Source organism: Saccopteryx leptura, chromosome 12 (assembly GCF_036850995.1).
Source record: "Saccopteryx leptura isolate mSacLep1 chromosome 12, mSacLep1_pri_phased_curated, whole genome shotgun sequence".
Taxonomy (NCBI): Eukaryota; Metazoa; Chordata; class Mammalia; order Chiroptera; family Emballonuridae; genus Saccopteryx; species Saccopteryx leptura.
In genome coordinates, this window is record NC_089514.1 from 22,187,196 (window position 1) to 22,200,969 (window position 13,774).

At 40.2% G+C, this 13,774-nt stretch overlaps 2 protein-coding genes across 2 annotated transcripts in view; one reads left to right on the forward strand and one right to left on the reverse strand.

Moving 5' to 3' along the window:
- Positions 1-3,062, forward strand: part of ANKMY2 (ankyrin repeat and MYND domain containing 2) — a 37,259-nt gene extending 34,197 nt beyond the window's left edge. The window contains exons 9-10 of the mRNA XM_066353746.1: positions 410-539; positions 1,922-3,062. Coding sequence (XP_066209843.1) covers positions 410-539; positions 1,922-2,106 — 315 coding nt within the window. The 3' untranslated portion in view covers positions 2,107-3,062. The remainder of the gene's footprint in view (positions 1-409; positions 540-1,921) is intronic.
- A 5,419-nt stretch (positions 3,063-8,481) lies between these two features.
- Positions 8,482-13,774, reverse strand: part of LRRC72 (leucine rich repeat containing 72) — a 135,565-nt gene continuing 130,272 nt past the window's right edge. The window contains 3 exon segments of the mRNA XM_066353926.1: positions 8,482-8,749; positions 9,634-9,661; positions 13,411-13,560. Of these exon segments, the coding sequence (XP_066210023.1) occupies positions 8,584-8,749; positions 9,634-9,661; positions 13,411-13,560 (344 nt within the window). The 3' untranslated portion in view covers positions 8,482-8,583.

Consider the following 13,774-nt stretch of genomic DNA (forward strand, 5'->3'; position numbering starts at 1 on the left):
CTTGTCTCCTGACTCCTTAGCCAGAGTGAGTCATGGCTTCCTCTGTGTTCCTACTGTTGTTACATCCTGTGCGGGGTATGTGTCTGCATCCACAGGCTGCCCCAGCCTGCTCTCTGGACAGGGGTTCCTTTGGATAACACCTTGACCGTTTCAATTCTGGCACATAGTAGGTTCTTAGATAAATTATTTGCTAAGAGTCTTTGGTAGGCCATTGTTATATATCCATAATTGTTATAAAGTGTAAGCTAAAATTACAAATATAAATCAATACACATATCCACGTTTTGGTTTCAAAATAAAATATAGAAAACTTAACATTTTTATAGCATAGTTCTTGGTATAATGTCATAACTGAAAAATCCTGCAGTCCCACCTCTTGAAATGACAATAAAGCTGTAATTGCTTTCAGGTAATATACTGCGATCAGACCTGCCAGAAAACACACTGGTTTGCACACAAGAAAGTCTGTAAGAATCTCAAGGACATTTATGAGAAACAACAATTGGAAGCTGCCAAAGAAAAGAGCGAAGAGGAAAACAGTACGTATAGGAAGACCGAGCTGACCCTGCTCCTTAGTGGGGAGAGGAATGGGAGATGATTCTAACACAGGGTCTGCAGGAACTGAGTCTTCTCTGGGGTCCAGCATCAGGGTCACACTTATGTGTGATCTCAAATATGTCCCTATTTTGAGTCCCTATTTTGCGGGGGATAAAGTACAGCATACAGTCAGCCTACATATCACTAGAGAACAAAAGATATAAAATTCTGATTTGATGCCACGTTCTCCCTTCTGACTGCCCTGGACCTGGAGGAACTTCAATGAGTCTTTACTGTTACTCTGTTCACAAAGGATTTTAAGGTCTTTGACTAAGGAAATAATTAAACTTCCCCTAATGGCTACCCAAAGATTTCAAGGTTGGAAGCTTTTTAAATTTCTTAATTAAAAAACTACCGGTGAAATGAGAGATTTATGAATTCCAATTAAATAGCAGATCTAAAAATGCACACATTATACTTCTCCAAGTCCCAGAGCAGTAAATTCCATAGTATTTTTCCTCTCCCTCGCTCATGAAATGTGTGAGTCACTTTGGTCAGAAACAGGGACTTGCTTCAGCAGTGATTCGCAGGCTGGCCAGGGAAACTGCCCCCAGTCCTGTGCTGCGCCCGGGGTACCTGCCGTACATTCTGCGGAGTGCTTGCAGTTTGAAGAGGTGCCCAGGTGACTGATACCAAGCACGCCCCCCTTCACCCCTCAAGGGACCATGTCCCTTCTACCACTGGGTTGAGAAGCACTATTAGCGGGATTGGATAATTTGTACAGAGTTAAATCTAATTTGTATAAACATATTGTTAAGAGGATAGGTCAGGCTTTCTGGCAGCCATGCTTTCTGGACAAAACCTGTATCCTGTGTGTGGAGGGCAGTGAGTAACAGCTGGTCATGTTCTACACAAGTCCTGCGGGAGGGCAGGACTGTCAGTCGAGTGGGAACACTCTTCAACTGTTCTGCATCAGCTTGTGCCACACACTGTTCTTGGGGTGACAGACACCTTGGCCACCGTGTTGGATAGGCGTTCTTACCGCCCACAGGATAGGTAAGCAGACGGCTTTGTACAGACAGTTAACCCATAGCCATCAAGCTAACTCATGCAGAGTGTATTCAAAGGCAGACAGACTGTCCTGATTTCCAGGCCTCTCTTTGCAGCCGGAGCCCTGAGTTCAAATGCCAGTTTTGTTGCTTTACTAGAAACTGAATAAGTTAGCAAACCCCTCTTCTCAGTTTCCCCATTTGTAAAATAATGATAATGGAAATAATTTACCTCATTAAAAAAATGTTACGAGGATGAAAGACCATGCGGAAAGCTCTTGGAAGAGTTTCTGGCACATGGCCAAAACAAAATGACTTTTTTGTTTTTTTATCAGATGGCAAACGGGATGTCCATTCTAATTGTGTTAGTGAAGAGCGGCCAGAGGCCGAAACTGCAGCCTCCCTGGCGGACTGTGGGCCTAGTGCCTCTGCGGAAGGGGACAAGGAGTGTCTGCGCTGCCACGCCGGGCTGGCGTGCGCCGAGGGGGCGCCTGCAGCTCCCCTGGTGTCCGAGGAGTAAGCCGGAGCAGGTGCCAGCACGGATGCCTGGCTGGAGAACTCGTGTGACTGTCACTGGCTCCTGACACCCGCATGGCACCACAGCAGGATTTCATAGGATACACGCTTCCTGGCCAAGCCGTGTCTACCCTGCCCTGATTTCCACTGGTTCCATTCTATAATTGGATGGCTATTCCGATGGAAAAAAGAATATTTTACAAATACAGGAGAAACATTTCTATTTCCTCTCTCAGGCTGGCTTTCCAGCAATTGTTCTCAAAGGGGAAAATATTCTGTTAAAGCAGAAATACAGGCTCTAGGGACAAAGGGTCAAGTAGAACAGGTGTAGGAGAGCTGAGATTTTCAAGAAAGAAAAACGAGATAGCTATCGAGATGGATAGTTAAAAAAATCATCACTTATGTGTGAATAAAGTGCATATAAATAGCATTTACTGTAGTGCAGTTCTCCTTACTAGGATGTAACGGAATGAAGAAAGGCTGTATGTTTAAGGGTCTTTGCCATCGTTCAGCTAATTATAGTTCTCTAGAAATGATCTGGAGCTGTCTGAAGTTTAGGTACTTCCTGCGGTGATGTTTTGTCTATGTACAGTATTTGTACCTCCAGGCACAGCCAGATTCCCGAGAAGGAACTGAGGCCTGGCCTGAGTTATCTCAGCATGTGCATTGATTAGAAGACGTGCGTGTATCATGAAATTTTGCATTGAACAGTAACTATTGTTTCTACAATTATTGTAAGACTAATTCATGTGCCATATTCCGCTTGAAAGGCTGTTATCTTCCTATAAACTTTTCATGTGACCCTTCCTGTCCAGAAACTGATTTAAAACTGACTTATAGAATGTTCTGGCATCAGTTTTTAGAGTGTGCAGTATTTAAACAGAGCTTGTGTGTGATAGCTGAAGATAACACTGTTTCATAGTTTCTTGTAAAATAAATTGTGCCTATTAATATAACCAACTCACATGTTGTTTCATAGTTTGTATATGTCAAGATGGCAAATATTAGAGAACAAATATTTGGAAACTTGGCAAATATCGGAGAACAAAGTAATAATTATTTTAATATGTACAATTGCAAATCACAATGACTAGATTTCTCATCTCACTTCATTGATCGAATTATTCTACCCGGCTGGTTCTCTTTGTCCTTAAAAGGAGAGAAAACGGACTTTTCTCCCAGGCCCAAACACATCCACCTTCCGAACACCCTACCCCTGCCGCTTCAGGAGGGAGGGGCCAATGAGTCAGTTTGGTAACTGGCAGGGCCGCAGTGAGCAGGCTTTGTCTCCGCCTGTCAGTCATGACAAGCCTCCGTCCGTTCATCAAGGTGCCTCCTCTGCACATTGATAAACATTTATTTGGGGGTAGTAAAGTAGTCCTCCCAGCTGCCCTTGCCCACAAATAGTTTTTTACCCGAGTTCCCTGCTTTTTAATTGTTCTTTGTTTTTTGCCATTTGTGTTGGCGTCACTCTGTATAATCATCATGGTCTCTGTCTTTGGATACCGTGGAGAGTTATAAGAAAAGCTGAAGGAAATAGGGAAATCGGGAGACGTGGCAATGTAGAGGCAATTTTCCCCTTCACTGGAGTGGTTGTTGATACGAATCGGAATGCTAACAGCTGTCACTGACACAAATAGGAACTTTCACATTCGATAAAGAGGACTTCGGATATAAACTGTGTCGATATCAAAATTTTCCATGAATGTATTTCAGGGGAAGGGGGTGGTCAGAAAATGGGATTTAAGAGAAAATGAGGATGGTTCTGGTTATAATTCCTTCCTTTGTCGTAAATAACCTAAAATAGAAGTTTCCGTTTAATACCATGAAAACAGGTGGTCATCCCAGTTCTGTATTTTTTTTTTACCATTTATTATTTTCAATATGCTGTTAAGAAACTTCTTAAAAATAGGATCTAAAGGAGTACATAGTATTACTATTCCAATACATCTTGTACTATTAAAGCATTCGTTAAGTAGATAAAAAGTAAAACATTTCTTCATTCTAATTATTACTTCAGTAAATAGATATTTTTCCCCCATATGGTAGCTCTAGCATAGTTTCTTGTATCCTTTAAGGACAAAGTTCTAGTTTTAAAAATAGATGAAGGCATCTTTTTAAATGATGAAATCTTGGCTAGAATAATTCAGATAGTACGTAACGGGCAAATTTAGAATAACATTGCTAGCTAATTCATAAATTCATAAAACTAATCACGGTGTGACTCCAAGGGGGTAAGATTTATATGTGAATAAATAATCCTAGAAGAACCATCAGAGAATTCTTGACTTTGGCAAGAAGAAGGCCTTCTTAAATATAACTCTAAACCCAAACACCACAAAAGAAAACAAATTTGGCTACATTAAAAAAGATAATCTGAATACTGCTGCTGGATGGAGTAGATTTCTTTTCCTCCCTACTTCTCCCACTAAGTAACACTAAAACCCCTGGAGCACGGCAGGCCTGCTAGGGGCCTCAGCAATGGGGCCTGGTTGGTTTTCTGTGTTTTCTTCTTGCCTCGTACATCCCAGTCTTGGTGCTGAGGAAGCTGGCTGCAACTCCAGGCTGAAATAAGCCCTGACAAACTCCTGCCAGTCTGCTGTCCTGCCCTGTGGATTTCAGACTCAAGCCTGAGACCAACTCCTGCCTGACTTAACAGTCTGCCCGCCTGATGTATAAGTTTTGGACTTCCCAGCCTCCACCATGGCATGAGCCAGTTCCTTACAAATAAATTGCTCCCGCTATATGCACAAGCCTGGTTGGTGCTGTTTTCCTGAAGAACCTGACAGATCAGGTGTCCTGGTTTGGGCTGCTGTAACAAATTACAATAGACAGTTACAATAAGGTGGTTTATACAACACACATGTATTTCTCCCATTTGTGGAGGCCGGAAGTCAGAGAGCTGGTTGCCGGCACTGTTGATCAAGTTCTTGGTGAGTGCTCTCTTCCTGGTTTGCAGGGGGTTGTCTTGCTGTGTCTTCCCAGGGCAGAAAGAAGACAAGCTAGCTCTTGGCTCTTATAAGGGCGCTAATCCCATTCATGAGGTCTCCATCCTCATGACCAATTACCTTCTAAAGGCCTCACCTCCAAATACCACCTCACTGGGGATTAGATTGCACCATATATGTTTGGGGGACACAAACATTCAGTCTGTAACACCAGTTACAGACGGCATAACTGCTCTTGGGATAAAAATACAGTACTAGCTAAACTGTATTAAGCATTTACTTTGAGAAAGCCACTCTCCCTAACATTCTACATACATTATCTAAGTATGAGAGTCTGTGAGATAACCACAGCTGCATATTTTAAATAATAGGAAATTAACGCCCAGAGGAGTTAACTAACTTGTGCCAGTAAAGAAAAACGAGTAAGTGGAAGAGCTGAGCTGGGTCTCTCTGGTTCCAGAGCCCCGGCTTGTAGCCATGACCCTGTAAGATCTTTGTATTAGTGGTTCTGTTTCCTAGTCATGAATCTAGTAGATCCTGAAATAAATATACTTTCACTTAAGCCAGAGTAAATGGGTCTCTGTTGTTTAAAACAAATAACGTAAAAGCGCGCTCTCAATTGTGTGTCCATTTTGGTAGTTTTAGGTTACGTAAGTAAGGACCATGCCTTCTCTATTCACTGTTTCTTCCCAAATGGTATTTACTATTGTGCTTTTCCATCTCACTCAGCCCCTCATTATTGAATAAAAACATTAATTACTGAGTGCATATCTTTTCATACAACTGAAACATTTCCATTAGTTCTCTGAAAAGGGGATTAAGTAAAATTTCCTAGCAATATTTTTATATTTGGAGTAAAATTTTCATCCTTTTCAGTGATTGTAGGCTTAAAAATAACAGACTACATACAGCCTGACCAGGTGGTGGCGCAGTGGATGGAGCGTCGGCCTGGGATGCAGAGGACCCAGTTTTTGTTTTTGTTTTTTACTGATTTTAATTTATTGTGTTTACGTGGGTTCAAGTGTCCCACTGAATTTAGCACCCTCACCCCCACCCCCGTGTCCCTATTTATATCCCTTTGCCCCCTATTTATATCTTAATTCTCCCCTTCCCCCTGGGATTTGCTGTCCTGTTATCTGTGTCTGTGTGTTATGTATCATACATGTAATTTCACTAATCCCCTCACTTTCTCTGATTCTCGTCCCCTCATCCCCCATGAGTGGATTAAAAAGCTGTGGTACATTTACACAGTGGAATACTACCCAGCCATGAAAAAGAAAGAAATCTTACCTTTTACAACAACATGGATGGACCTGGAGGTTATTATGCTGAGTGAAATAAACCAGGCAGAGAGAGAGACAAATATATGATCTCACTTACATGTGGAATCTAATGAACAAAGTGAAACTGAGGAACAGAACAGAGGAAGAAGTGGGGTCACAGGGACCAGAGGGACCGCTGTCAGAGGACCCAGGGTGAAACTCCGAGGTCGCTGGCTTGAGCACGGGCTCACTAGTTTGAGTGTGGGATCACAGACTTGATGCCATGGCCACTGACTTGAGCCCAAGGGTTACTGGCTTGAGCAAGGAGTCACTGGCTCAGCTAGAGCCCTCTGGTCAAGACACATATGAGAAAGCAATCAATGAACAACTAAGGTGCCACATCGAAAAACTGATGCTTCTCATCTTACTCCTTTCCTGTCTGTCCCTCTCTCTCTCTGTCTCTCTCTCACATTAAAATAAAACAAAACAAAAACACCAGACTACACATTCTTTTACTATTTCAGTGGTTAACCTGAGGATTACAATATCCCATTCTTAACTTATTACAATCTAATTAAAAATTAATACTTCTTATGCAACTCAGGGCCAGCTTGAAGTTCTCTTAAATATACATTTCCATCATGAAATTGATTTTTGCTATACCCAGCCAACTTTATTATTGTGTGGTGGGTAAGATATATTGAGCTCATGATGAATAACTTTGATCAAACTGCTACTTAATGGTCAATTGTCAGGCTCTTAGTTCTGGAATGGATGCAGTATCATGCCAAGAACTAATTGAAGAGTGACTAGTTCTCTGCCACCGAGGGTGTGGCCTTACACAGGAACCCCTGAAGACTGGACTGTGACTCTCAGAACTCACCAGGGACTTCGCAAGGCATCCTTACCTACAACGAGTATTTCCACACCATGGATCATGCTGGGTTACTGTACTGCTTATCTATAACCGTGTAAGCAGTTACCCCCAATCAATCAGCACGATCTCATACTCTTTCTGCAGGCCAGAAATACAGGAGCCGCTTGAGTGGGTGGTTCTGACTTGGGCTTTCTCAGGAGGGGACGATGAGGCTTCCAGCCAGGGCTGCAGTCATCTGAAGCTTTAACTGGGTCTGGAGGGAGACTTGCAGCCCACATGGCTGTTGGTAGAAGGAAGGCCTTGGTTCCTCACTGGCCTGGGGAGGAGGCCTCAGTCCTGACCAGGTGGACCTCTCCAGAGGACTGCTCAAGTGTCCTCACATCATGGTGGCTGGCTTTCTGCAGAATAAATGACCCAGGAGAGAGAGTAAGAGAACATTTTGAGTTATTCTTTAACCTAGTCTTGGAAGCCACACAGCACCAGTTTTGCTTTGATATCAGCCGTGCAGCCACATTACCACCAAACTCTCTTTTCCCTTCTCTCAGCTGTGACCTTCTGCCAGGGCCGGTCCCGGAACTGCGGACTCTGGCTGTGCACAGACCCCTCGGTGTCAGGTAAAGCTGATTACAGCCTCTCAGGGACAGGGCACTGCTCCCCAGGACTTCCATCTCCAGCCTGTTTTGATCTCAGGCCCCTTCTACAGTTCTCTATGTAACAGTGTGATGGTTCTGTGCACCATCAGACGGGGGGAAATGTCACCCGGCTTTTTGTAAGCTCTGGATCTAGCTCCTTGGCGTAGCTGGAGAAAACCAGAAATGTGTTTGAGTTACCTTACCTATCCAGTCTGGTGTCTCAGTACCAAGCAACTGCTGATTCTGGTCTCTCGTCCCTTTAGCAGCATTCTTCTGGCTAGACCGATCTCCGATTATTAGCCCCCATACAAATGACGAACACCTCCAAAACAGTAGGCTGGATTCATCTATTGTGGTACAGTCATCCAATGGAATACTACAGAGCAACGAGAACAATAGAGTTACTGCTATTAGCAACAACGTGAGTGAATTTTATATACAATGTTGAGTAAAAAAAAAAAAAAAAAGAAGCCAGACAAAAATAATTCAGCTTCTATGATCCCATTTATATGCCTTTCAGAAACAGACTCAGTTAATGTATGGTTTAGAAATCAGGACAGTGATTACTTCTGAAGTGTGGGGAGTCACAGGAAATGGGACTGGTGACAAGAATGAGGAGGCTTTTACAGGGCTGGCAATGTTCTGTTTCTTGATCTAGGATGCTAGTTACATGAATGTGTTCATTCTTTGAAAATCTGTTGAGCTGAGCACTTCTGATTAATATACAGCTGAAAACCAGCAGGGCTCCTGGAAACACCAGGGTTATCTCAGTGTGACTGTGAGCATCTGAGCAGGGTCTGTGCCTTTCTCTCCGAGGTATTTCTCCTCTCGGTTTGGAACTGTGTCCCAGTTCAGAAAGGTGAAAGCCACCAACGATCTCTGCATGGACCTTACAAAAACGGCATCTTCTGGGTCATGAAACACAGTTCTGCAAAAACAGCAATTATGTCAGAAAAAAATCAAACCAAAATGAATTTTTAATTTATATGTATCAATGTCATATTTTCTTCTGGTATTGGTAGCGCAGTATCACTAACAAATAAATTCTAGGCTTTACTGACAAATGACTTTCAGGAGAAGTAATGCCAATTTTATTTGCTGTATGTGTTGTTTCCTTTTAATAATAGAGTTTTGGACCAAGTTTGGGATCAGCTATTACAGGTTAGTTCTCACATATTTATAATTCATGTTTTAAACCACTGTTAAATGAAATGATTAAAATATTTCTAGATCTCATATGCATAGTAGTATCTTATAGACATTTTATTGGAAAGTTATTTTCTATAGTATGCTATATTTTATAAATGTGCTTGGAGATAATATTTTTCAACACTCAATCCAAAAAAAATTCTGAAGTTCAAAATTAAAAGAGAGCAATGGGTTTTAAATTCATCAATATTCATGAATTTCAAATGTTTTTCATAGCTTGATAAAGTATTTGCTTTTACAAATGAAAATTCCAATGAATATATAATATTAATAATTGCTCTTACTGGGCATATTTAGGGGAACAGTAAATAAGAAAGATAAAGATTCTTATTTGTAGTAGCTAATAATTCTTGTTTTATTTTTTATGCACCAAATCATACTTTTATTTTAGATTATAATAATATTAAAATATAAATATGTCAAATATAAATATATAGCTTGAGCACATTTATCATAGAAAGATATAGCAATTATTTTAATCTGTTGAAGACTTGATCATTTTTTTAAACTCATTAAAATCTATTTTGGGAAATGGGACTAATTTAGGAGATCAGCACAATTAAGAAATAATCTGATAATAAAAGTAAAGTTAAAATCACTTACTTGTCTACATTATCCGCAAATGCAAAATCTAAAAAAAACACAACATTTCTAAATAAGTATCTTTCAAATGTTTATTTAGCGTTTTAAAACAATGGAACAATGCTGTAGAGGAGAAGTTTAGAGCATAGCTCTCTGGTTTTCAAGCAAGTATTTAGAGGAATAGTTCAATCCATCAGAAAAGCCTTGATACCAAACCCTAAATTGCAATTTTCTCTCAGGTAGAGTGTCTTAGGTTTGTCTTAGTGTTTGAGGCAAAATTTTAGATGCAATACACATCTCAGAACTCAGAACAGAATGCTTAATCAATTTAATTACCAATGGAATCCAAGTGAAAATTTTTATAATTGAGATCTTGATGACTCTTATGGGCAAAAACTGATCCTTTTATTTTCTTTTTTTAGATAGGCACATGTATCTATAAATGGAATAATGGAGCAAGTGAGGAGAAATATTTAGGGGAGTTTAAACCATTTGGATTCTTGGCATTAAGTTCAAAGGGATGGAATAAACAAATCCCGGATCACAAGAATCTACATCTTCCCTAGCTTTGGCGCTCAGAGGCTAGTCCTCACAGCTTGGATTTCTTATGGTATCTCGCAGAGACTGTCATTGCTTTGTTTATTCCTCTTCGGAAGGCCTACTGCCAGGCCAGAGATGGAATGTAGCAGCACCTGTTGGGCCACCAAAGCCCACAATGTCAGCTCTTGCCAATCCATAGCAGCAGGGAGCACACAGCCTCTGCCTTACTAGAGGGGCTGATGGCAACCTTCCCTTCGCAAGTGGCTGACTCACGTCTCCCACCAATCAGAAAGTGGAAGCCAACTGATGTCCAAAATAAGACTTTTACCTACTAGCAGAGATGGTGTTTGGACCCAGGGGAATCTGATCTCAGAGTGTGTACTCTTTCCTCTGCAGTGGTTGTTCTTTAATTGGAGTCTGCACACCTCACTTTTAAAAGGCTTGCTAGAACGCAGCTTCCTGGGTCCTACCCTTGACTTTCTTTTTTTTTTTTTTTTTTTTTACAGAGACAGAGAGAGTCAGAGAGAGGGATAGATAGGGACAGACAGACAGGAACGGAGAGAGATGAGAAGCATCAATCATCAGTTTTTCGTTGTGACACCTTAGTTGTTCATTGGTTGCTTTCTCATATGTGCCTTGACCGTGGGCCTTCAGCAGACAGAGTAACCCTTTGTTCCAGCCAGCGACCTTGAGTCGAAGCTGGTGAGCTTTTGCTCAAACCAGATGAGCCCGCGCTCAAGCTGGTGACCTCAAGGCCTCGAACCTGGGTCCTCCGCATCCCAGTCTGACACTCTATCCACTGCGCCACCGCCTGGTCAGGCACCCTTGACTTTCTAAGTTAGTAGATCTGATTTGGGGCAATAATTTGCATTTCTAACAAATTACTTAATGCTGCTGCTACAGGTTTGGGGACCACACTTTGAGAACCACTGCTCTACACTGTGCTTTTTCTGCATCTAGATCATGGTCATCAGGCATTACTTCTATTCTATGGGACATATAGGAATGAAGGAACAACTTAAATGACACTTTGCAGAACCAGTCGTGCAAATTCTACATTATTATGACTGGCCTGGTCTCTTCAAAAAAGTCATGGAAATAATTTGGGAATCTATTCTAAATTAAAAGAGATTGAAGAGCCATAATAGCCAAATGTAATTATGTATGTTGACTGGATTCTGGCTTGAAAAAGCAGTTTTGGAAGCTATCTTGTAACAGTTGGGAAAATTTGAATATGAATTACATATTCAATAATATAAATGTTATTTTTCTTAGGTGTGATAATGGCATTGTGGCTGTAAAGAACAATGTCATTTTTAAATTTAAAGGCCAAATTATTTAGGAGTGAAATGTCATGATGTCTACTACTGAAGTATTTAAATGGCTCAGCAATACTTTGATGCCTTCCAGTTTACATAAGACAAAGTCTCAACTGGAGTTTGGTGGATATGGCGGCATATTATTATGGAATATACACAAGCATATACAGGTGTTTAATATTCTTTCAACGTTTTCTGTGTTAGAAAAATTTCACAATAAAGAGGGAAAAGTCCTGATTTTGCTCTCAATTTTTTTCTTTCGCTTTATCTTGAGTAATAATTTATTTGGTTGTAAAATTCTTGGTTGACTATTACTTTCCCTTAAATTTTAAAGGTATTAGATTACTGTTCTCTGACTTCCGTAATTTCAGTTTAGATTGCTGTGAATCTATAAATTATTCTTTTGCAGGTAAATTTACATTTTCTTTCAATTTTTAAGATCATTTTTCATTTGGTGGGGATTTTTATTGCTATTAGTCATTTTTAATGTCTTTGGATTAATGTCTGGTGAATCTGAGCATTTATATATCACTTAACAAATTTGGAAAATTCTCAGCCATTATGACTTCAGACATCACCCTCTACCCAATTTCTCTATTTTTCTTTCCTTCAGAATTACTAAACTTATATTGAACCTTATCTTTCTAATATCTTCTTATATTTATAGCTAATTAATATTTTCTATATCTTACTTTCTCTATGTTATATTCTGGATAATTTCTTCAAAACTATTTTCTAATTTAATATTTTTCCCTTTGTTTCTAGAAAATATGTTCTAAGCCTGGCCAGTTGGCTCAGTGGAAGAGCGTCGGCCTGGCGTGCAGGAGTCCCCGGTTCGATTCCCGGTCAGGGCACACAGGAGAAGTGCCCATCTGCTTCTCCACCTCTCCCCCTCTCCTTCCTCTCTGTCTCTCTCTTCCCCTCCCGCAGCCAAGGCTCCATTGGAGCAAAGTTGACCCAGGCGCTGAGGATGGCTCTGTGGCCTCTGCCTCAGGTACTAGAATGGCTCTGGTTGCAACAGAGCGACGCCCTAGGTGGGCAGAGCATCACCCCCTGGTGGGCATGCTGGGTGGATCCCAGTTGGGCACATGCGGGAGTCTGTCTGACTGCCTCCCCGTTTCCAACTTCAGAAAAATAAAAAAAAATAAAAAAGAGAGAAAAAGAAAATATGTCCTAAATGTATTTTCATTTTCAAATGTATGTTTTCAAAGTGTGATGAAGAAAGGCTTTTGTCTTTGTATCTTTTTTTAAAATCCTCTTTTGTGCCTGTGCCTGATGATGCAAACAGGCACCTTATAACCATAAAACATGCTAAGAACAGCAGAACAAAAGACAGGTGTATTCTTGCACACTAATGACATCACTGAACTTGACACTAACTCTGGAACCCCACCTTTGTGCTTCTCTACTACGTGAGAAACAGAAACCTCTATTTGTGTAAGTCACTGTAGTGGGATTTCTGTTATATACAAGAAATTATTTTCAGTGAATGAAATATCTAAATATATTCAACTTATACTTTCATATAATGACCAAAATGTTAACAGTGCTTATTTCTGGGTGGAGAAATTACAGACGATCTTTATTTCTTCTGAATATGTTTTCCATATTATCAAAAACTTATAGCTTAATTTATGAAATTGTACAGTGATAGTGTTATAATAACAACATCTTACTCATTGATCCCTTTATGCTGTGCTAGATACTGGGGTGAGGACTTCAATAAAATATCTCATTATTATCACATTACCTTATTTAATTTAATATATGCAGATGAAGATGGGAATTGCATATTATTTTAATTTGACTAACAAAATTAGAAAATATCTATTTCACTATGTAGGTATTTAGTTTATTATAAATTGCAGTTATTACTATTATCAAATTACCCAAAAGGTTGAGAAATTGTTATTTAATTTTTTTTCTGTTTTCAAAATACCTGAGGGTACTCTCTGGGGTGGTTTTTGCTGAAATGATCGAGGATTCCATGAAGCATCTACTTTCCTTCCGAACGCTATTGATTGAACAATATCAGCCTTTTTAGGGTTAAAAATGGTAATCATTGATCTTCTTTCTTTTTCTGTAACTTCTGGTAAATGCAAAAAATAATGTAATTGTATAGCATTATAAATAGATATGCAGAGTAATTCAAAACAGAATTGAACACCTTCAAAATACGTTTATCGTAATTATGGTATATGCGAACATCCTGTCAAAACTAATGTGTGACGGGCTATCACAGTTATTTCCATAATCTTATGAGTGCTCAGTATGTGCCACTCAGGTCACAGGCACAGGTCCAT